At 38.9% G+C, this 24,555-nt stretch overlaps 2 protein-coding genes across 6 annotated transcripts in view; one reads left to right on the forward strand and one right to left on the reverse strand.

Annotated features, from left to right (window-relative positions):
• Positions 1–20,049, reverse strand: part of NUDT6 (nudix hydrolase 6) — a 51,533-nt gene extending 31,484 nt beyond the window's left edge. Inside the window, exons 1-4 of one of the 5 annotated variants that reach the window (XM_077770891.1) lie at positions 19,930–19,956; positions 18,932–19,131; positions 16,333–16,536; positions 11,589–11,644 (exon numbers count right to left, since the gene is read on the reverse strand). In XM_077770891.1, coding sequence (XP_077627017.1) covers positions 11,589–11,644; positions 16,333–16,536; positions 18,932–18,938 — 267 coding nt within the window. In that variant the 5' untranslated portion in view covers positions 18,939–19,131; positions 19,930–19,956. Of the gene's footprint in view, positions 1–11,588; positions 11,645–16,332; positions 16,537–18,919; positions 19,132–19,798 lie in introns of all 5 variants that reach the window. The other 4 variants (XM_077770890.1, XM_077770893.1, XM_077770889.1 and 1 more) reach the window with 4 other exon arrangements.
• A 523-nt stretch (positions 20,050–20,572) lies between these two features.
• Positions 20,573–24,555, forward strand: part of AFG2A (AAA ATPase AFG2A) — a 325,989-nt gene continuing 322,006 nt past the window's right edge. Inside the window, exon 1 of the mRNA XM_077770901.1 lies at positions 20,573–20,758. Within this exon, the coding sequence (XP_077627027.1) occupies positions 20,596–20,758 (163 nt within the window). The 5' untranslated portion in view covers positions 20,573–20,595. The remainder of the gene's footprint in view (positions 20,759–24,555) is intronic.

Below are 24,555 nucleotides of genomic sequence, written 5' to 3' on the forward strand. Positions count from 1 at the left end.
TGCTTCCAGCAAACAACAGTTCAGGACCAGACAGCTTCACAGGCAAATCTACCAAAATTTAAAGACTTAATACCTATTCTTCTTAAACTATTCTAAAACATAGAAAATGAAGAAAAACTTCCAAAGTCATTCTAGGAGGCTAAGATTGCCCCAATATCAAAACCAGAAAAAGACTCTACTAAAAAAAAGAACTATAGGCCAATAACGCTGATGAACACAGATGCAAAAATCCTCAACAAAATACTAGAAAGCTGAATCTAAAAATACATAAAAAAAATCATTTACCATAATCAAGTGGGATTTATTCCTGGATTGCAAGGTGGTTCAATATTTAAAAATCAATCAATGGGATACATCACATTAATAAAAAAAGGATAAGGACCTATTATCATTTCAGTAGACCTAATATCCATTTATGATCAAACACCCTCAACAAAGTAGGTTTAGAGGAAATATACCTCAACATAATAAAGGCCATAAATGAAAATCTCACAGCTATCATCATCTTTAAAAGGGAAAAAGTGAAAGCCTTTCCCCTAAAGTCAGGAACAAGACAAGGATGACTCTCATAACATTTCTTTCTTTTTAAAATGTTTATTTATTTTTGAGAGAGAGACAGTGAGAGCCAGGGAGGGGCAGAGAGAGAGAGAAGGAGACCCAGAATCTGAAACGGGCTCCAGGCTCTGAGCTGTCAGCACACAGCCCGAAGCGGGGTTTGAACTCATGAACCATGAGATTATGACCTGAAACAAAGTCAGATGCTTAACTGACTGAGCCACGCAGGCACCCCTCATCATGTTTCTTTTTTCATTCATTTATTCATTCACTCATTCATTTTAAATATAGTTTATTGTCAAGTTGGTTTCCATATGACACCCAGTGCTCATCCCAACAAGTCCTCTCCTACATGCCCATCAACCATTTTCTCCTCTTCCTCATCCCCCCATCAACTCTCAGTTTGTTCTCAGTATTTAAGAGTCTCTTATGGTTTGCTTCCCTCCCTCCCCTTAACTATTTTTCCCCCTTCCCCTCCCTCATGGTCTTCTGTTAAGTTTCTCCTGATCCACATATGAGTGAAAACATATGGTATCTGCCTTTCCTTGCCTGACTTATTTCACTTAGCATAACACCTTCGAGTGTTATCCACATTGCTACAAATGGCCAGATTTCATTCTTTCTCATTGCCATGTAGTATTCCATTGTATGTAAAAACTGCATCTTCTTGATCCATTCATCAATTGATGGACACTTAGGCTGTTTCGATGATTTGGCTAAGTGGAGAGTGCTGCTATGAACATTGGGGTCCATGTGCCCCTATGCATCAGCACTCCTGTATCTCTTGGGTAAATTCCTGGAAGTGCTATTGCTGGCTCATAGGGAAGTTCTATTGCTAATTTTTTGGGGAATGTCCACATTGTTTTCCAGAGCAGCTGCACCAGTTTGCATTCCCACCAATAGTGTTACAAGGGTGCCATTTCTCCACATCCTCGCCAGCATCTATATTCTGATTTGTTCAATTTAGCCATTTTGACTGGCATGAGGTAGTATCTCAGTGTGGTTTTGATTTGTATTTCCCTGATGAGTGACATTGAGCACTGTTTCATGCCTCTGTAGGACATGTGGATGTCTTTGAAGAAGTGTCTGTTCACGTCTTCTGCCCATTTCTTCACTGCATTATTTGTTTTTCAGGTGTGGAGGTTGGTGAGTTCCTTATAGATTTTGGATACTAGCCTTTTACCTGATAGGTTATTTGCAACTATCTTTTCCCATTCCATTGGTTGCCTATTAGTTTTATGGATTGTTTCCTTTGCTGTGTAGAAGCTTTTTATCCTGATGAGGTCACAATAGTTCATTTTTGCTCTTGATTCCCTTGCCTTTGGAGATGTGTCGAGTAAGAAATTGCTATGGCTGAGGTCAAGGAGGTTGTTTCTTGCTTTCTCCTCTAGGGTTTTGATGGTTTCCTGTCTCACATTCAGGCCCTTTATATATTTTCAGTTTATTTTTATGTATGGTGTGAGAAAGTGATTTAGTAATATTCTGCATGTTGCTGTCCAGTTCTCCCCGCACTATTTGTCAAAGAGGCTGTCTTTTTTCCATTGGATACTCTTTCCCACTTTGTCAAAGATTAGTTGGCCATACATTTGTGGGTCCAATTTTGGGTTCTCTATTCTATTCCATTGGTCTATGTGTCTGTTTCTGTGCCAATACCATACTGCCTTGATGATTACCGCTTTGTAGTAGAGGCTAAAGTCTGGGATTGTAAAGCCTCCTGTTTTGATCATCTTCTTCAGCATTACTTTGGCTATTCGGGGTCTTTTGTGGTTCCATACAAATTTTAGGAAAGTTTGTTCTAGCTCTGAGAATAATGCTGGTGCAATTTTGATTGGGATTGCACTGAATGTGTAGATTGCTTTGGGTAGTAATGACAATTTAACAATATTTATTCTTTGAATCCATGACCATGAAATGTTTTCCATTTCTTTGTGTCTTCTTCAATTTCTTTCATAAGCTTTCTATAATTTTCATCATACAGATCTTTTACATCTGTTAGGAGTCATTCTGANCGCTTTGTAGTAGAGGCTAAAGTCTGGGATTGTAAAGCCTCCTGTTTTGATCATCTTCTTCAGCATTACTTTGGCTATTCGGGGTCTTTTGTGGTTCCATACAAATTTTAGGAAAGTTTGTTCTAGCTCTGAGAATAATGCTGGTGCAATTTTGATTGGGATGGCACTGAATGTGTAGATTGCTTTGGGTAGTAATGACAATTTAACAATATTTATTCTTTGAATCCATGACCATGAAATGTTTTCCATTTCTTTGTGTCTTCTTCAATTTCTTTCATAAGCTTTCTATAATTTTCATCATACAGATCTTTTACATCTGTTAGGAGTCATTCTGAGCCCACTAGTCAAGAGAGCTCCTGGTGAGGTTAAAGCAAGTTTGCACGGTCTCTTGCCAATCAGATGACGACTGATATCCACCCCCACTCAATTATGTCTGCTTGAGCACTGACCCCCAAGGTACCTTGTTGATTGGTATCAGGAGTGACCTATCCCCTTATTCTGGCCCTGGTATCATGATTGCACCTTGTGAAGGAACTTATTGTGGGAACTTCTTTTGATTTTGGGAACAGACATCGGGTCTCCAGCAGGTCCTGTTTCCCTCCATACTTTCCCTTGAGCTATGAACAGNAGCCACCCAGGCACCCCGAGCTAAACTTTTTAAAGGTATGGTTGTCTCTCCCGTGCCATAAAGAATATAACTGGAAATTCAAGTCTTGCCCGGAGACAAAGAGCCTAACTTAGAGACAAGGAACAGGTAAGAGCAGAAGATAAGGTACTATATATACCTTTGCTAACTGGTAGTGTATAGCAGTCCCTTCCCTAAGGCCTACTTTCCACAAACACCTTCCCTTATACTGGCAGCTGTGATGAAGATGGATAAGAGTATCTACAAACCTATGACTTAATCTTAGATTTACTAAAATGTGTATGTTATCCTGTTTTTCACTGAGAACACTCTGTTATTTTCTTAGTTACTCAACCTCCCTATAATTGGGGCAGTTATGCAAGAATACTTCTATAAAACCTGTTTCTGTACATTTTCCAAAAACATCTTATCACAGAGAACTATCCATTGTAAAAATTCCATTTTCTGATGCCATGTTAATGTTTGACCTATAAAGACACCACAACTGACAAGACAGAGATGCCTGCCTGGTGATCAGAAAGAATCTCAGGGCTCTCTCACTCCCTTGCCGACACCATCCATCCTTCAGGGACCCCTGGACCTGGCCAGAGCTGGACTCAGGCATACATCTTTGGTTAGGTTTATTCCTAGGTATTTTATGTTTTTTGGTGCAATTGTGAATGGGTTCAGTTTCTTGATTTCTCTTTCTGTTGCTTCATTATTAGTGTATAAAAATGTAACTGACTTCTGTACATTGATTTTGTATCCTATGACTTTCCTGAAATCGAGATCAGTTCTAGCAGACTTTTGGTGGAATCTGTCAGGTTTTCCACATAGAGTATCATGTCGTCTGCGAAAAGTGAATGTTTGACTTCTTCTTTGCCAATTCTGATGCCTTTTATTTCCTTTTGTAGCCTGATTGCTACTTCAGACTTCCAGGACTGATTGCTAGACTTCCAGGACTATGTTAAAAAACAGTGGTGACATCCCTGTCGTGTTCCTGATCTCAGGGGGAAAGCTCTCAGTTTTTCCCCATTGAGGGCTCTTCATAAATGGCTTTTATGATGCTTAAGTAAGTTCCTTCTATCCCGACTTTCTCGAGGGTTTTAATTAAGATGCTGTATTTTGTCAAATGCTTTTTTTGCATCTATTGACAGGATCATATGGTTCTTATCTTTCCTTTCATTAATGTGATGTATCACATGGATTGATGTGCGAATATTGCACCAGCCCTTCAACCCAGGAATGAACCCCACTTGATCACTGTGAATAATTCTTTTTATACGCTGTTAAATTTGATTTGCTAGTATATTGTTGAGGATTTTTGCATCCACATTCATCAAGGATATTGACATGTAGTTCTCTCTCTCTCTCTTTTTGCTAGATCCCTGTCTGGTTTGGGAATCAAAGTGATGCAGGCTTCATAGAATGAGTCTGGAAGTTTTCCTTCCATTTCTATTTTTTGGAAGAGCTTGAGAAGAACAGATATTAAGTCTGTTTTAAATGAATGTCTGGTAGAATTCCCCAGGGAAGCCATCTGGTCTAGGGCTCTTATTTGTTGGGAGATTTTTGATAACTGATTCAATTCACTAGTTATGGGTCTGTTCAGATTTTCTATTTCTTCCTATTTGAGTTTTTGTAGCATGTGGGTGTTTAGAAATGTGTCCATTTCTTCTAGGTTGTCCAGTTTGTTAGCATATACAAGAGACTCATTTTAGACCTGAGGACACCTTCAGATTGAAAGTGAGGGGATGGAGAAATAACTATCATACTAATGAAAGTCAAAAGAAAGCTCGAGCAGCCGTACTTATATTGGACAAACTGGACTTTAAAGTAAAGACAGTAACAAGAGATGAAGAAGAAGCACATTATATAATAATTACAGGGTCTATCCACCAGGAAGAACTAACAATTATAAATGTCTACGCACCAAATTCGGAAGCACCCCAATATATAAAACAATCACAAACAGATGCAGTGTTATGGATAAGAATGTGCTAATTGCAGGGGGCTTTAATATTCCACTTACAGCAATGGATAGATCAACTATCCAGAAAATCACTAAAGAAACAATGGCCCTGAACGACAGATTGAACCAGATAGACTTGACAGACATATTTAGAACTCTATAACCCAAAGCTATGGAATTCACTATCTTCTTGAGTGCACATGGCACATTCTCCAAGACAGATCACATACTGGGTCACAAAGCAGCCCTCAATAAATAGAAAAGAATTGAGATCATATCATGCACACTTTCAGATCACAATGCTATGAAACTTGAAATCAACCACAGGAAAAAGTCTGGAAAACCTCCAAAAGCATGGAGGTTAAAGATCACCCTACTAAAGAACAAATGGGTGAACCAGGCAGTTAGAGAATAAATTAAAAAATATATGGAAACAAATGAAAATAAAAATACTACAATCCAAACTGTTTGGGATACAGCAAAGGGAGGCCTAAGAGGAAAATACATTGCAATCCAGGCCTATCTCAAGAAACTACAAAAAGCCCAAATACAAAATCTAATAGAGCACCTAAAAGAGCTAGAAGCAGAACAGCAAAGGCACCCCAAACCCAGCAGAAGAAGAGAAATAATAAAGATCAGGGCAGAAATAAACAATACAGAATCCCTAAAACAATTGAACAGATCAATGAAACCAGGAGTTGTTTTTTTGAAAAAATAAAATCAAAAACCTCTAGCCAGGCTTCTCAAAAAGAAAAGAGAGAGCACCCAAATAGATAAAATCACAAATGAAAATGGATTTATTATAACCAATCTCTCAGAAATACAAGCAATTATCAGGGAATACTGTGAAAAATTATATGACAATGTTTCTTTAACAAAGTAGTGGAAATCCTAGCCAGAGCAGTCAAACAAAAAGAGATAAAAGGTATGGAAGCCAATATGACAATAAATTCTATTTAAAAAATAATAAAAAAAAGAAATAAAAGCATCCCTATCCACAAGAAGTAAAACTTCCACTATTTGCAGATGTTACTGATACTGCGTATAGAAAATCATAAAGACTCCACCTAAAACTTACTAGAACTGATAAACGAATTCAGTTAAGTCACAGGATACAACATCAATGTACAGAAATCTGTTTCATTTCTATAAACCAGTAATAAAGCAGCAGAAAGAGAAAACAATTCCATCCATAGTCACAACCAAAATAGTAAAGCACCTAGGAATAAACCTAACCAAATAGGTGAAAGACTTGTACTCTGAAAACTAAAAAACAATGATGAAAGAAACTGAAGATGAGACAAAGAAACAGAAAGACATCCCATGCTCATAGATCAGAAAAATGTTAAAATGTTCATACTACCCAAAGTAATCTACACATTTAATGCAATCCATATCAAAATACCAACAGCATTTTTCACAGAACTAGAACAAACAATCCTAAAATTTGTATAGAACCACAAAAGACCTCAAATAGCCAAAGCAAACTTGAATAAGAAAACCAAAGCTGGAGACATCACAATTCCAGACTTCCAAGTTATATTAACAAAGCAGTAGTGATCAAAAACAGTATGGTACTGATACAAAAACAGACATATATATTAATGGAAGAGAATAGAAAACCAAGAAATAAACATATAATTATATGGTCAATTAATCTTCATCAAAGCAGGAAAGAATATCCAATAGGAAAAAGACTGTCTTTTCAGCAAATGGTATTGGGAAAGCTGGACAGCTGCATGCAAAAAATGAAACCAGACCACTTTCTTACAACATACACAAAATTAAATTCAAAATGGATTATAGATCTAAATGTGGGACCTGAAACAATAAAAATGCTAGAGAAGAGCAATTGGCAGTAATTTCTCTGGCACTGGCTATAGCAATTTTTTTCTAGGTAGATCCTCTGCAGCAAAGGAAACAAAAGCAAAAATGAACTACTGGGACTATATGAAAATAAAAAGCTTCTGCACAGTGAAGGAAACAAAACTAAAAGGCAACTTAGGGAATGGAAGAAAGTATTTGCAAATGACCTACCAAAAAGGATTAGTATCCAAAATACATTAAAAGTTTATAAATCTCAATACCCAAAAGAAACAATTTCATTTAAAAATGGGCAGAAAATATGAATATACATTTCTCCAAAGACATGGAGATGGCCAATAGACACATGAAAGATGCTCATCATCACTTATCATCAGGGGAATGCAAATCAAAACTACAATGAGATATCACCTCACACCTGTCAGAATGACTAAACTTAAAAAATAAGAGATAACAAGTGTTGGTGAGGATGTAGAGAAAAAGGAATTTTCTTGCACTGTTGGTAGGAAGGCAAACTGGTGTGACCACTGTGGAAAACTTACAGAGGTTCATCATAAAGTTAACAGACTACCCTGCAATCCCCCAATTACACTACTGGGTATTTATCCAAAGGATACAAAACTACTAATTCAAAGAGACAGATGTATCCCTATGTTTATAGGAGCATTATTCACAATAGCCAAGATATGGAAGCAGCTGAAGTGTCCTTTGAATGATGAATGGAAAAAGAAAGATGTGTATGTGTGTGCATGTATGTGTATGTGTGTAGAGACTTGCATGCACATACACATACAATGGAATATTATTCAGCCATAAAAAAGAATGAAATCTTGCCATCTCCAACAACATAAATGGGGCTAGAGATTATAATGCTAAGTGAAATAGAGAAAGAAACACCATGATTTCACTTATCTGTGGAATTTAAGAAACAAAACAAATGAGCAAAGGGAAAAAAAGAATGACAAACCAAGAAACATTCTTAACTATAGAGAACAAATTGATGGTTATCAGAGGAGACATGCGTGGGGGGATGGTGAAATAGGTGATGGTGATTAAGGAGTGCACTTGTCATGATGAGCACCAGGTGATTAAAATACACACAGAAAAATGTTTAGTCATAGTGAAGCTTTTATAAGTTACACACAGTAAAATGTCCAGAAAAACAGAAATGTCCTTGTACAATTTAGGTGAGCATTGGAAATATTAAGGTATTAGAGACCCAAGGCTGAGGTTAAGCAATTAAACAGGACTCTACTTCTCTTTCAGTAATTAGATTTCTGTACACAGACATCTTTAGTTATTAATCACATTATTCTTGCCAACAAAGAACTTTCTTGGCTTTTTGGTATACAAATTTAAAAAAAGAAAGAAAACAAATACGATGCATCTCATTCTGTTGTGTATGGATATAAACATGAATTGATATAAATGAGAGAACAGTGCACTAAAATTGTACCTAAAGTAATTCTACACAGCACTGTTTTACACTGCTGTATGTTTCTTAGATTACACTTCTGTGTATTTCAAGTACTATGTATGAATCCACTTGGAAAAGACAGCTAATGGAGCCCTTCTATGAGAGAGGTATTCTTGTATAGATTTTAAAGATGAGGAAACTGAGGCTCAGAAACTTGGCCAATGCAGAAGTGGCATAGGGACTGGAATGCAGGTCAGCCTGACAGCCAAGTCCATTTTGTTTTCATCAAGTTTCTCTCATTTAGTACACTTTATTTGCATTTTGTTATTAATCCAATGTTGTCCATATAGCATCTTCATTGCTTTGTCATCTCAATCAAAATCTTTTAAGAATTACTATTTCCATGTCTTGATACTCTACACAGAAAACCCGACAGACTCCACCAGAAGCCTACTAGAANAAAAAAAAACAAAACAAAACAAAAAAAAGAATTACTATTTCCATGTCAAATCTAAACTCCTCTGCTGGCTTCTCACGCCCTCTCATACAAGGCACAGTTGCATTACTCAATCATGCTTCCTATTCTCCAGTCATTCCCATCACATGATCCAATTCAAATATAAAACTTGTTGAAGGGTAGGCACAATCCTACTTTAGGTACTCAAAATACTTTTTTTTAAGTATTTTTTAAATTTTATTTTTGAGAGACAGACAGACAGACAAAGAGACACAGAATACAAAGTAGGCTCCAGGCTCTGAACTGTCAGCCCAGAGGCCGATGTGGGGCTTGAACCCATGAACCGTGAGATCATATCCTGAGCCAAAGTTGGGTGCAAAGTTGGGCCTGAGCCATCCAGGCGTCCTTCAAAATATTTGTTAATGATAAAGCTTAGTTTGAGTCAGAGAACCTACCTGAAATAAAACGTTGGAAGTTACAACTATGAGAATGCTTTGAGACATTTCCATGAAATATATGATACTGATGTCAGCTATCATTACAAAGATGTAGTTTAAAATTTAAAAATATGTATGATGGGGAAAAATGTCCATCAATATTTACTGAAGTCTCACGAGGTAGCAAAATAATTATTCTCTTTGACTTATAGTCCTAAGCATGAAAACGTCTCATGCTAATTATGGTACTTCTCTTAAAAGTCTTGTTGCTTCTAGTTGCCTAGGCTTATTTTGTTGTACAAGGCTCTTTTTATTCTGTTCTTAATCTGGCACTCAGGTCAAATATTTTACCACTTCCTGTACTCTTGGCCACAACGAACTTTTTAAAAAAATGTTTATTTATTTTTGAGAGACAGAGTGCGAGTGGGACAGGGAGAGAGGGAGACACAGGATCCGAAGCAGGTTCCAGGCTCTGAGCTGTCAGCCCAGAGCCCAAAGTGGGGCTCCAATGCACAGACCACGAGATCATGACCTTAGCCCAAGTCGGACGCTTAGGCGACTGAACCACCCAGGTGCCCAATCCACAATAAGCTTTTTAACCATTACTTCCACACTATGTGGAATGGCCTAAATTTCTGTCCCCCCAAATTCACGTGTTGATTTCAACATGGGCCCAATGTGATGATACTATGAGATGAGGCCTCTGGGAGGTGATTATGTCAAAAGAGTGGAAGAGGAGTAACCACGAATGGGAGTAGTGTTTTTATAGGAGACCCCAGAGAGAATCCTTCTCCCTTCTGCCATGTGTGGACACAGTGAGATGATGAACATCTATGAACTGGGAAGAGGGACTAACCAGATACTGAAGTGCCAGTACCTTGATCTTGGTCCATCCTCCAGAAATGTGAGAAATAAATGTTTGTTGTTTAAGCCAGTCTACGGTATTTTTGTTATAGTAGCCTGAACAAACTAAGGTACTATGTTAGCCCCTTTCTGAACTCACTGTACTTTTTTCCATACTATTCTAATTTTCTAGTCTGTTTTCCTTTTTTCTAAAAAATTTTTTTAAATGTTTTATTTATTTCTGAGAGAGAGAGAGAGACAGTGTGAGCAGGGGAGGGTCAGAGAGAGGGAGACACAGAATCTGAAGCAGGCTCCAGGCTCTGAGCTGTCAGCAGAGCCTGACACAGGGCTTGAACCCAGGAACCCTGAGATCATGCATGACCTGAGCTGAAGTCTGATGCTTAACCCACTGAGCCACCCAGGCACCCCTCTAGTCTGTTTTCTTATGCTAATTTTTTTTTTTTTTTTGCCTGGTAAGCTCCTACTCATTCTTTAAGACCCTCTGTGAAGTCTTCAGGGTTTTTTTTTTTTTTTTAAAGCAAAGAAATTGTTAACATTTGCTATATAATAATTTTCCCAAATAGATAGTAAGCTGTGGGACCTCAGGGACACTGTCTTAAATATTCTTCCTATTCTCAGCATCTGGCTCACAGAGAGAGCTTAATGAATGCCGAATGAAGAGTATCTTGATAGTCTGTGAGAAACACAGTTGTTTTCCCAACTAAATACAGCCATTTAAAATTTTTCTGTAGCCATAATATGATAGTGAGCAATACTGAGGTGATCCTGACAATTTTAAGGCCTACCTAAGTATTTTCTGAATTAAATAAATATCCAAATGATCCATAACTGCTTAGAAAGAACTTAAAACAAAAAACTTTTGATAGAGACAGAGGCAGAGCACATGTAAGGAAGGCCAGAGAGAGAGAGAAGGAGACACAGAATCTGAAGCAGGCTCCAGGCTCTAAGGGGTCAGCACAGAGACTGATGCAGGGCTTGATCCCACAAGTTGTGAGATCATGACTTGAGCTGAAGTCAGATGCTCAACTGGCTGAACCACCCAGGCTCCCCTACAAAGAACTTTTAAAATATCTTTCTATAATTCTATGTGCTTATCAAAATTTCTACATTTTACTTTTATCTAGAGAGAGCTGAATGTTGAGAAAGCAATTTACAGAGCAGAAGCAACTTAGAGCAACTGATCAAAGAGAAAAATAGGCAAACAGAACAACAGACTTTTAAACATAGAGAACAAACTGGTAGTTACCAGAGGACCAGGGAATGGGTGCAATAGGTAAAGGGGGTTAAGAGTACACTTCTGGTGATGAGCACTCAGTAAGTATAGAATTGCTAAATCACTATATTGTAACCTGAAACTAATATTACTATGTATGTTAATTATACTGGAATTAAAAAATAATTGTATTTAAAATAAAAGCAGAAGTAACTTACTTTATTTCGATCTTGTACAACCAATATTTTTCTAGTATTTTCATCAAATACAGCTCCTGTTCGGGGAAAAATAAAAGATAATTGAGAAATATTGATTTCACTCACCTTAGACTCCTCCCACATTCTTACCTGTGGTCATCAAAACTGTACCCATCCTGCAAGGCCTCGTTCAATTACCACCTCATCAATGAACACTTGTAAAATCTCTCCAGCAAAATGATTGCTCAGTTATTCAGGTTCTTTTAACAACTTGGAATACCAATGATAGATCTAGCATATGCTGAGTGGTAGGATAATTATTTGCATAACTTTCTTCTCTTTTCCTTTTTTAAAAAAAATTTTTTTTAATGTTTATTTATTTTTGAGAGAGAGAGACAGAGACAGAGAGAGTCACAGACACTGACACAGAATGTGAACAGGGGAGGGGCAGAGAGAGAGAGAGAGACAGATTCTGAAGCAGGCTCCAGGCTTTGAGCTGTCAGCACAGAGCCCAATGTGGGGCTCGAACTCACAAGCTGTGAGATCATGACCTGAGCTGAAGTCGACACTTAACCGACTGAGCCACCAGGTGCCCCAGCTTCTTCTCTTTTCAATATCTATTCCTGATAGTACACAGTTACAAAATTATTCTATTCTTCTGTATGTCTAACCTTAAGTGCTTATATGTATCGTGCTCCTGATGACCTAAATCTCAAATATCTCAATATTCAAGATCTCCCTGAAGCCACTTTTTTTTACATTTAAAAATTTTTATTTATTTATTTTTTAAATGTTTTATTTATTTCTAGGAGAGAGAGAGAGCGTGAGCAGGGGAGGGTCAGAGAGAGAGGGAGTCACAGACTGAAACAGGCTCCAGGCTCTGAGCTGGCAGTCAGCACAGAGCCTGACACGGGGCTCGAACCCACGAACCGCGAGATCATGCCCTAAGCGAAAGTCGGACGCTTAACCGACTAAGCCACCCAGGCGCCCCTTTATTTGTTTTTAAAATTCTTTTAATTTTTATTTATTTTTGAGAGAGACAGAAAGAGATGAGCAGGGGAGGAGCAGAGAGAGGCAGAGACACAGAATCTGAAGCAGGCTCCAGGCTCCAGACTGTGAGCAGAGGCCGATGCAGGGCTCGAACTCATGGACTGCAAGATTATGACCTGAGCCGAAGTCTGATGCTCAAATGACTGAGCCATCCAGGCACCCCATTTTTTACATTTTAAAAAAATGTTTATTTATATTTGAGAGAGAGAGGTGGAGTGCAAGCAGGGGAGGGGCAAAAAGAGGGAAAGACCAAAAAATTTGAAGCTCGTTCCAGGCTCTGAGCTGTTTAGCACAGATGCTGACTTGGGGCTCGAACTTGTGAACCACAAGATCATGAACTGAGCTGAAGTTGGATGTTTAACTGAGTCACCCAGGCACCCCAGCGCCTGTGTATATGACTTTATAACATATCAATATATTGCTTTGGGATATTTCTTTATTTTACGTATGTTTTAAGTTCTAGTCCTTTTCTTTATTCATTCATCATACACACTGCCACGCACACTGGGCACTAGGGACTCAAAAATAAGGTTTGTTTGTTTATTTCTCTTTGGGCAATCCTGGGTCAAAAATACAAATGACACCATAATGATCTGTGTTAACTTCCTTTAAATGTTGTAATTTAAAAATATTTGGGGGCACCTGGGTGGCTTAGTTGGTTAACTGTCCGACTTCAGCTAGGTCATGATCTCACCTCTTGTGGGTTTGAGCTGTGTTGGGCTCTGTGCTGACAGCTTGGAGCCTGGAGCCTGTTTCAGATTCCGTGTCTCCCGCTGTCTCTGTCCTTTCCCCAGTTTTGTTCTGTCTCTCAAAAATGAATAAATTAAAAAAAAATCTGTGTTTACACAGATCTGTAGAATGTTATTAAAAAGATACTTTATACTCTTACATTCTTTCAGTATCAATTGAATTCCTATACCTAATATATATGGGTTCTCTATATGTTGAGCCCTGCTATGTGTCAGGCATTTTTCTAGGTGCTAGAGATAGTGTAAACAAAACAAAATTCCCTATCCTTGATGGGCTCACATTCTGGTGTGTGTGAGGAGGTAGCAAGTAAATAAAAAACAAATTATATAGACCATGAGGTGATAAATGCTATGTTGCAATAAAATATAGAAGAGGATAGGTATGTTTAATATAAGGACAAATTTCTCTGAAATGAAAACACCACATTTTAGTGTTTAAAAGAAGAAAAACCACTAATTAATATTAATGTTGGTTTCTATTAGAAAATATAAATTATAATTTAACTGGACTTTACAAGGGTTAGAATACCAAAGAAATGGCAAGGTAACCTACTCTTAAATTTTAATAATTTGTGATTACTCAAAGTGTACTTTTCCCTAATGAATTATAAACATAAGCACAGTATTTCAAAGACAAAACTAGCACTGCTAAAGCACAATGTGAGCGGCCCCTGCTGGTCACAATTTAAAAGTTAAATAGAAAGATTAGGGATTAAGTAGAGGTTATCAGATTATGATTAGTCAGGTACTGTGCTAAAGCTTTACGTGCATTATCTCAGGTATTACAATAATTCTGTGAGTGATATTATTTTGAGTGCCCAGGTTCACACAGCCCTAAAACTGTCTGTCTAGATTCTGAGTTGGTATTCTTCTCACTGTGCAACAATGTCCCTTCCCCATACAATTGTGTTCTCTGGGGTCTCATGTTTCCACTTGAAGGGCTATCCACTTATCCATTCAAGAAATATTTATTGAGCATGAACTTTATGCCAGACACTGTTTTGATCCTGACAATACAGTGGCAGAAAAGACAAAATATCTGCCTTCATGGAGTGAGTTTATATTATTGTGGGGGAAATGAAGTACATGATACGATTTCAAATTGTGTTAAGTGCTATAGAGAAAAATGGACTTGGATAAAGGGATCAAGGATGATGGGATTAGCATGCAGGAGGACTCTATTTTAGACAGGAAGGTCAGAGGTTTTTTGAGAAGTAGCTGGAGCAGAAACTTGCTCCAAAGAGATAAACAAAGCCCTGGGGGAAAAGTACTGCAGGAAGAGGAGCCAGTGTGAAAGCTTTGAGGCAGAGATAGCTTGCTGTGATTTAAGGACAGTAACAAAGCTGTAGGTCACTCCATTTCAATGTAGGGAAGGAAAGATTACTCCTCTAACCACTTAGGTTTTGTGTCTAGGGCTGAGAACTGAACTCACAGAAGACATATTAATGGAGAAAAAAATATAAACATTTTATTTGATGTTTACTACTTGGCCTGGGGTGGTGATGGAGGACTTGATAAAAAGAAGTGAAAATCCCAAAAAAGTGGTTAGACCCAAAGGCATATATACCATTTGAACAAACAGCAATAAATTATGGGAACATGACAAGACCACAGAAAAAAGGATTTGGGCTAAGGAAGGTAAACTGGGAAGATGACTACAACACATATGGGGAAACTAATGGGAATACAAGTTATTTTAGTAAGGTTTGTTTGTACAGACTCATCTTGGTGTCAACTCCCTATTTTCCATGAAAAGAATGTCTCCTTTTCTTGGTATGAGAAATTTATGGTCTTTTAGGTAGAAAGGGGGAGGCAGAAGACCCTTCCTATATCTAGTGCTTAAATAATCTAGTGCTTAAATAAAATAAGGTGGCACATTATGGGGTGTTATGTTCACCAGCCGCACTTTCCTTCTGTTGTTTCTACCAATAAATGTCAACTATTTCCCCTTTACCTAAAAAACACTGTCCCTTTCCAGAACAATTTCTTACATGATTTCATCACCACCCCCAATATCCACTTCATATCATAGATCATAGTTACTCTTCAAGTAACTGCTGCTGAAGTTCTTGATCTCACTGCCTGAGCTCCTATAGTATATCTTAAGTATAGTATTTAGTTATAAAAAAGGGCTTTAGAGGATACTCTTTATGCATATATTACCAATTCTGTGAGATCGTGATAGCTGTGAGATCGTGACCTGAGCTGAAGTTGAACACTCAACTGACTGAGCCACCCAGGTGACCCTAGAAATCTAGGAATTTTCTTAACCCTGGTTCCCAAAGGATGGTCCAGGGACCAGCACTGACATCAATAGCAGCTGCAGAGAATTTCTTAGAAATGCAAATTCTCTGGCAACACCCCACAAGAACTATACCAAAAACTCTTGGTGTGGGGTTCTGCAGTGTGTCTTCAGCAAGCCCTCCAGTTGATTCTGATGCACCTACAATTAATTGAAAGCAAATCTTCTCTCAAGACTAGGTCTCTGAAGTTAATCAGTGACTTGACAATTCCATAATATACTTAAAATTATGCTATTTTAAACAACTGTTTGGCACTGTAACTTAATGTAAATATCTTTAAATAATGTTCAAATCATCAAACGTCTGCTTTGCTTTACCTTAAATTTAACCTAAAAGTTACCTTTTATTTCATACATTCATTTAATCAGTACTAATATGTTTTACTGTAATGAATTTATTCCCTGCTCTAAATTCAGTTTCAGTGGTGAAGTTCAAATATCTGTGTAAAAATGTTCAAATATATCCTCTGGAAAACTTCATACCAAACTTGCTCTCTGTGCTGCCCTCTGCCAACTCATAAGGCAAACTTCATCTATTTAAAGCACTACTCAATAGTACGAAAGAGGATAATCACTTAATCAAGTTACTCATTACACATGAATAAACTATCGCTTAGCTGTAAGAAAAAATATGGAGTGAACCTCTAAAAGGTCTGAAACTGACCTGCAACTCCTACTTGATGTGTAGCATATCCTGGTAATCTGCTGGGTCCTTCTCCCAGCCACAGCATCAGCGTGGATGAATCTGACTCCGCGTGGTGAAAGCAGAAACCCAGGGAAGCAGCAGGGGCAATAAATCGGCTTTGGAGGATGGGAATGTGCAGCCATACTGCTATCCTGCCTTCTGATCTCCACTGTGGTATTGCAGCTACAATGCAGATGATAAAAATCTTTAAGTATTTTCCAGTGAAAGGAGCGGGAGAAATAAAAACTCATCTCAGGGTGTCACCTCTTCCAAAAAGCCATCTTAAGACATCCACTTCACCTCGTAGTTAACTGGCGGAATGGGGGGAGGGCATCCCAAAATGTAACAACTCACACAATGCTCGGCACATTGTTTCCATTTTGATGTTGTTCCTTTTAACATCTTTAATCTTTATAAATGAACATTATGGGCTTCTATTTATTCTTTCTTTAACAGTTCTGTCATAATATTTTTGGCTTATAATTTCAAGTGGTTAAAATTTTTTGTTTTTAAATAATGTATACTAGTTCTGGGAAAATTTGAAAATAAAATCTAATGAAATCAAAACTTCATTATGTTAATAGCATGCAGAGATAAACACTGGAATTGACATATCATATAAAATTTACAGCATGTCTTTACAACATATAATGTAAACATTTTGCTATGTCATTAAAATTTTTAATGAACATAAATTTTTAACGACCACATAATTTTCCTCAAATAGGTGTACCAAAAGCTCCTTGACCAACCTCCTACTCTTGGATACTTAGATTATTTCTAATTCTTATTATCAGTAATACCAAGATGAACATAGATTTTTCTGTTTTTGACTTCTGTAAATTCTCTTACTTTATTACTTAAGATTGAGTCAGGAGAAAAAGATGCTAACATTTGGTCCTTACTAAGTTCTAGACACTTACATATCTCATTAAGTTTTCACAATCCTGAAAGGCAAGTATTATTGACCTTAATTTATGAGTGAAGAATACTGCAGTTTTAAAAAAAAATGTTTATTTCAGAGAGAGCGCGCGCGCGAGCAAGCGAGTGCATGCGTAAGCAGGGGAGGGGCAGAGAGAGGAGAGGGGCAGGAAGAGACAGGGAGAGAATCCCAAGGAGGCTCCATGCTGTCAGAGCAGAGCCCAACGCCAGGCTTGATTTCACCAACTGTGAGATCACGATCTGAGCCAAAACCAAGAATCAGACGCTTAACCTACTGAGCACCCAGTCCAGCACCACTCCCCCCACCCCGCTCCTTTATTATTAAGAATACTGCAGTTTTAGAAAAACTTGTCAAATCACTTTCTCCACTCATCATCTCACTTAATCTTCACAATAATCTTACAAAGTGTGTGTGTGGTAGTGGGAAGGTTTGATTATTTAACAGTTAAATTCTTTCCCCTCTTCACTTCTCCAGCTGTGCAGTAAGTGACTGTTAAAGACTATGTTCTCTACCTCTTTAAAAGTCAATGTACCTAACAAGGTGACAAACACCTGGGAGCCTTTTATAAAGACTTCTTGATTTGGCGTATGGAGTCAGATCCTTCTCACTTCCCTCTTTCTCTGATTAAATATTTTTAAAATTGACACACAATTACAAAAAGTGAAGTGCACAAATCTTAAGCATACATTTAGTGAGTTCTGACATATGCATACACCTGTAACTTGCTCCAATAAAGATTATAGGATGTTTCCCTCATTCCAGAAAGTTCCCATAGCCTCCCCAATGATTCCAATCGAGTAAAAAAGCTCAAGTTTGACACAGTAACAACAAAATTTGCACTAACTCTCTCCAATAAAGATTATAGGATGTTTCCCTCATTCCAGAAAGTTCCCATAGCCTCCCCAATGATTCCAATCGAGTAAAAAAGCTCAAGTTTGACACAGTAACAACAAAATTTGCACTAACTCTTAGAGACAACATTATGCATTAGGAACAGGTTCCAGAGCCTAGGGAAGTTACTTAATTTCTGTGCCTCAGTACCATCACCTTTAAAATAGAGGTAAACGTATCTACCTCACAGAATTGTTATGAGGATTAAATATTTAAGTTCTTAAAACAGTGTCTAGCAATATAATTCATAAATACAATAGAATGTTTTCTTAAAAACTGTACGGTATATGGTACTACACAGATTATTAGTTTCATAGAACGTATCTTAGATCTCTACATCTATCCAGTAATTAGGGCTGGCATTATTCACATAAGCAACCTAAGAGGCAACTATTTTCACTGATGGTTTGTCTAATGCCTGGGTAAGCACCTGGCAGAACCTGGGACTTGAAACCCAGATGTGTGACTCCAAACCCAGCCCTTCTGTTTTGTCTTATTGGCTAAGGTAGTGCTTTAACCACCCGGCCACTGACAAGTGACAAGTGTGGGCAAAAAATGCCTGTTTCTACCCACACATTTGTAGACATATTAGAGGACGAACACGGATTTGGTTCTCCTACTGCTATTGTTGAAATCAGCAATTATTCACGAATACAGAAATGAGGTGAGGAGGTAAGTAGTTTGGGAATGAGAATAATTAAAGAATGAAATAACTAGCTCAATTATACTAACACAGATGCCCACTTGCCATGTTGGGCAATCGGGTGAAGATTATCTAAAGTTTCCTTTTGGAGTGAGAGCATCTTTCAATGGCAGAAGTTCCATGCTAGGCCTTCATTTCGTATATAAGGACCGTCATGGGCAGTTTGAAAAACTCCAACCAAATCACGGGCTTCTCTCAGAATGAAGGCTCCTCCATCCAAGCTTTCTTTCCCATCTTTGGACTTGAGGTTCAAGAAGAGAGAAGGGTTTTCTCACTGAAGACTGAAACAGCCCACCATGCTCCCTGGTTAATCATAAAAGACTTGTTGCTGTTTAAGTAGAAGCAAACGAGTTTTTGATGAGTCAGCCTGATCCAATCTGCGTACAAAATTGACCACTTAGAACCTCTCTGGCCCACTCACTGTCCACCACCTGTATAGTTTTGTCTCTGGCAAAGTGCTCCGCATAACTAAGACTCAGTAAATGACAGTAAATAATAATGAAATAATCTTACCACCTACTGGGCGTTAAGTGTGTGACAGCTCCCGTGCCAAGTACCTTACATACATTACCCAACTTCATCCTCAGCAATCCTGAGTTGCTAACCAATTTTATGGAAGGGGAAACGTAGTTTACAGAACTTGCCGAAGGTCACACGCTAGAAAGTACCAGAAACTAGTGCTGCCGATCCCAAAGTCTGCGATAGTCACCATTTCACCCAAGTGCCTCAGAAATCTCCCAGCAAAGGGCACAAGAACAACAGTGGAAACTGATACAAGTCACGCTTGCCCTCTGTCTCTAGGGCTCGGTACTTAATCCGCGGAGAGCATGACTGGTGGATGCAGGACCCTGTTACTTCATTAGAAAGGCTCAGGAAGCCGGGGAACCCCTCCGCCCAGGCGCACTTGCCCTGCAAAACCTTCTGGAAAGAGGCGGCGTCCAGGCGGTCCAGTGCGCGAAACCGCTCCAGAGGCACCGAGACGCCCCCAAATCTGTCCAGCTCTGCTCGCAGCACGTCCGCTCCGGCGAGAGCGTCCCACCTGCAACCCGGACCGTCCGAGGCCCGGCGGTGCCCTGCCAAGAGCCTTTCGCCGCGGGTCCGCATGAACACTGCGTACCAGAAACGCCCGCTCAATAATGGCGCCATCTTCAAGTCCTTGTCCAACAACTCTTTTGGCCCATAAAGTCAACCTTCCGCCTGGTTCTAGAGCTGAGGTCGCTACCGTAAATTTTAGAAGAGTGCCACCCACTTAGCTCAGAGTTGAGTTAATGTTGCCACTTTCTTAGCACTTTACCGAAGAGATCACTAAGTCCAGTCCACCAGGTCCTCTCAGTAATTTGCCTGGTTCTAGGAAAGCTGAGGAGAAACTTCTCCACCTGTCTTTAAGTCAACAGACATTTGTTCAGGAATAGGAAAGGCGGGCAGAGATATAAAAAAAAAATCTTGTCTTTCAGGAATTTGCAATATAAATGACGGTTGTATTCAGGTAATCCATCTTCCTTTGTTAAAAGTCAGAACGTCTTCAACTTCTTCAAAGACGGCGAGTTCTGAAAACGCTCGGTTCTCCTTCTCCAATTACGCTCCACTCTGGGGATTACGGTGCAGGGCGGAGCCTCGCTGACTTCTGCCCCGGAAGTTTTTCTTCCACAGGCCCGAGCACATTGAGCCGGCTTTGCGGTAGCTTTTTGCAGGCTGCCTTCTGATCATGTCTTCCAAGAAGAACAGAAAACGGCTGAACCGAAGCGCAGAGAATGGTTCAACCTCACCCTCTTCAGCTTCCTCTTCTTCGGGGCCCTCGGCTCCTTCAGCTGGGCCGGGCACCGCGGCGGCGGCTGGGATCCTGGTGGTGACCAATTTTTTAGAAAAGGGTAAAGAGTTTTGGGTGGGAGACTGGAGGTCGGGGGAGCAACTTGGGAAAGCTTAGACCTAGCGATGCCGATTTTATTATGCAGAGGCTTCTGAAAACTGATTGAGACATAGGTGTGAGACTGGCACAGAAGTTTGTAAGATGCCCGAAGCCACGCCTACACTAAATAAGTTAGGCAGAAACAGCTCTGCTGTGGCTAAGTCAAGGCATCTCTTTTGTGAATTGTTTTGAATTTGTAAGTTACACTTGAAACAACTTTACCTCGTTTAAGATCAACGACATATTTAATTGCGAAATTGCTTAAAGCTAGCGAGCATAGGGTATATATACAGCAGAAAACTAAATTCCCAGTTCAGTGAAGATGTGGATACATCCTTACTAAGAGATCGCACTGTGTCTTTAAGAATGAAAGCCTTCAAGGTTTTTTTTCTTCTACTACCCAGGTTCTGGTATTTAATAAGAGCTATCAGTTACCTAGTACTGTTACCGGTAAATTGGGTATGTCACATGTTTATCTCATTTAATCTTCACAGAAACTCTGGAAGTTAGTTACAGAGGAAGAATAGTTAACGTGATTGGCTCCAGGTTCTACAGGTACTAAGTGGCAGGCGGTATTTGTCTCTAAAGCCGCTATCCCAGCCAACAGCTCCCTTGAGTTAAGAGAACGGATTTATCTGAAAAGTTATTTAGTTGGTAAAGCTTCTGTGTTGAAGCTGTGTGTTACAGCTTCGAAAAAATAGATCACCAGCTAAACTAGTGGCAAGATTTTTATTTCTGTTTAATGTTGACCCTAAACACAATCTTAGAATTATCACAGTGTTTCCAGTTTTCTTTAGGGGTCAGATGACAACTTGTTCTGTCCTGCATATTCAACCTCTTTTTTAACTGGATCCTTCCTATTGAAATTTAAACCTGCTGATTTCTCTTATATCTTTTTTTTTTAATTTTTTAAATATTTATTTCTAGGGGAGAGAGAGAGAGAGACAGCGTGAGCAGGGGAGGGTCAGAGAGAGAGGGAGTCACAGACTGAAATAGGCTCCAGGCTCTGAGCTGGCAGTCAGCACAGAGCCCGACGCGGGGCTTGAACCCACGAACCGCGAGATCATGACCTAAGCGAAAGTCGGACGCTTAACCGACTAAGCCACACAGGTGCACTTGATTTCTCTTATATCTTTAATCAAAATAAAAGTTCTACGTTTTTTTCTTATCACCACCCTCTCTGTCCATTCTTTAATTGCCAGATTTCTTTTTTTTAAAGATGTGCTTTTTAAAAAACATTTATTTATTTTTGAGATAAAGAGTGTGGGTGGGGAACCGGCAGAAAGAGAGGGATAGAGAGAATCCCAAGCAGGTTCTGCACTGTGTGCGTAGAGCCCAGGGTGGTGCTCGAATCCACCAACTGTGAGATCATGATCTGAGCTGAAATCAAGAGCCGGATGCTTAGCTGACTGAGCCACCCAGGTTCCCCATAAGATTTGGTTTTTAAGTAATCCCTTCACCGAACATGGAACTGTATTTTACATGCAGAGATTAAGAGTTGCGTGCTATACTAACTGAGCCAGCCAAGTGCCCCTCATGGCCAAATTTCTTTAAAAAAAAAATTTTTTTTTTTAGCATTTGTTCATTTTTTTTTTTTTTGAGAGAGAGAGAATGAGTGGGGAGAGGCAGAGAGAGAGGGAGACATGGAATCTGAAACAGTCTCTGAGCTGTCAGCACAGAGCCCGATGTGGGGCTCGAACTCACAAACCGTGAGATCATGACCTGAGCTGAAGTCGGGCTCTTAACCGACTGAGCCACCCAGACGCCCCCCAAATTTCTTAAATGTAGTGGTCTCCGTCTCTTCATCTCTCACCTCCTCCTTAGCCTATTTCTATTTTGTTATCCATTCCATCATTCCGTGGAAACTATCCCTGCCGTGGTCACTGATTATCACCATGTTGGTAAATACAGTGGAAAGTTTTTCATTACTTCCCTTACTTGACCTCTCAGCAACTTTTGGTGTTGTCTACCATTTCCTTTTTCTTAAAACATTTTAAATTTTGATTTCTGTGTCATTAAATGTTTCCAGTTTTTTTTTAATCTGTCCTTTTGTTGGTATGTAGTTTTTCATTTTCCTTTGCAGGCTAATCTATTCTTTTACTTGGCTGCCAAATGTCTCAGTTCCTCAATTCTTAGTCCTGAAGCCCTTTTTTTTTTCCCCTCTCTGTACAAATCTTTCTTTGGCAAGTTCATCCAGTGTCCGTGGTTTTCCATCTATACCCTCACCTCATCATTTTTGTATATATGTTTGTAATTTATAGTACTTCTGAGTCTCGGTTCAGTTGTCTTCTACACCAATACTAAAACTTTGTAGGGAAATTTTTAAAATATGTTATGTCATAGCTTAGTGCTGTTGTAAATACAATGAAAAGAAATTACTAGAAAATTAACTTTAACAATAGAGATTTTTATTAGATTCAACAGATGTATGATTACTCTGTCCAATTGTAATAAAAACTTCTAAGTAAACCCTTAATGTCTGTACTCATCCCATCATAAATTGGTAACAAATAGTTTGCTGACCATACTTTGTGTAGCATTGTGCTATATATACCTCTTCTCTTGGATTTTCCAAAGGTACTTAAAGACTGACCTCATACACTCCTATATTCACAACAAAACCAACTCCAGGACCTGTTCAGTTTTTCCATTGCAAAATTCAGAAACCTAGGGGTCATCCATGGCATCTCACATCACCAGTCACTACCAAGGTCTGTTTATCACCTAATTCCCCTTCCTTATTCCTGCGGTTTGCACCTTAATCTCAAACACCATCATCTCCCACTTGGACTACTACACTATTCTCTCCCCATTTTGTTTCCCCACTGTGCAGCCAGAGTGATCTTTAAAATCGAACATCTTGTCATGAGCCTGCTTTTCACCCTTAAGTGATCTTTGGTTGCTGTCAGGAGCCCAGCAGCTTGATAACAGCTTACTGCCCCTGGAGGTCTTGATTTTTCTTATGTGGCCCCTTCTTGTTTCCTGCCATTCTGCATGTACTCAGATATATAATTCTCCCTTCTGTCCAGTGGTTCTCTGTAAAAGCTGTTCTCTTTGCCAGGAATTCTCTCTTCCCTCTTCATTTAGTTAATTCCTGTTCTTCCTTCAGATCTGAATTTCAACATTACTTCCTTGGAGAAGCATTCTCTGGTTCTTCCCAGTTAGATTCCACTTTATAGGCTCTCCTGGCCTTCTTGGTCATTCTTTCATTGTATTAATCTTAGTGTACAATTACAGAGTTATTCAGTGATTGTTTAATAACTCTCTTGTCCTATTAGATTATAAGCTCTGTGAGGCCAAGGACCGTCTGTTTTGTTTACTTTGCGTTCCTAGTGCCAAACATATTATATGCCATGTTGTAGGCACTTAGCAAATGCTTGCCTAGAGGACAAATGAAGAGTGGATGGTTGTTTGAAATGACCTTCACTATCTCGTTAGTTAATTTGGCACATAAAGTGCTTAATAAATGTATACTTAATAGGGAAAGTAGATGTTGAGGTATATTTTATTTTATTTTATTTTTTTTTGAGGTATATTTTAAAAATACAGTATTAGAGGAATGAGGACTGTAAGAGATGTATTAAGAAATAAAGCCCGTGAGTGAGAATTTGAACATGATCTTCATTGGCGGCAGGGAGGAAGTAGAGTATTTAGACAAGCCTGTGATTTGTTAAATCCTGGTGCATGGTGAATGTGCAGGATAGGATGGAAGGAAGAAGAAAACCTAGAATCTTGCAAAAGACTGGATACACCTGGGAG

Source organism: Crocuta crocuta, unplaced genomic scaffold, assembly GCF_008692635.1.
Source record: "Crocuta crocuta isolate KB4526 unplaced genomic scaffold, BGI_CrCroc_1.0 scaffold331, whole genome shotgun sequence".
In the NCBI taxonomy this organism is placed as follows: Eukaryota; Metazoa; Chordata; class Mammalia; order Carnivora; family Hyaenidae; genus Crocuta; species Crocuta crocuta.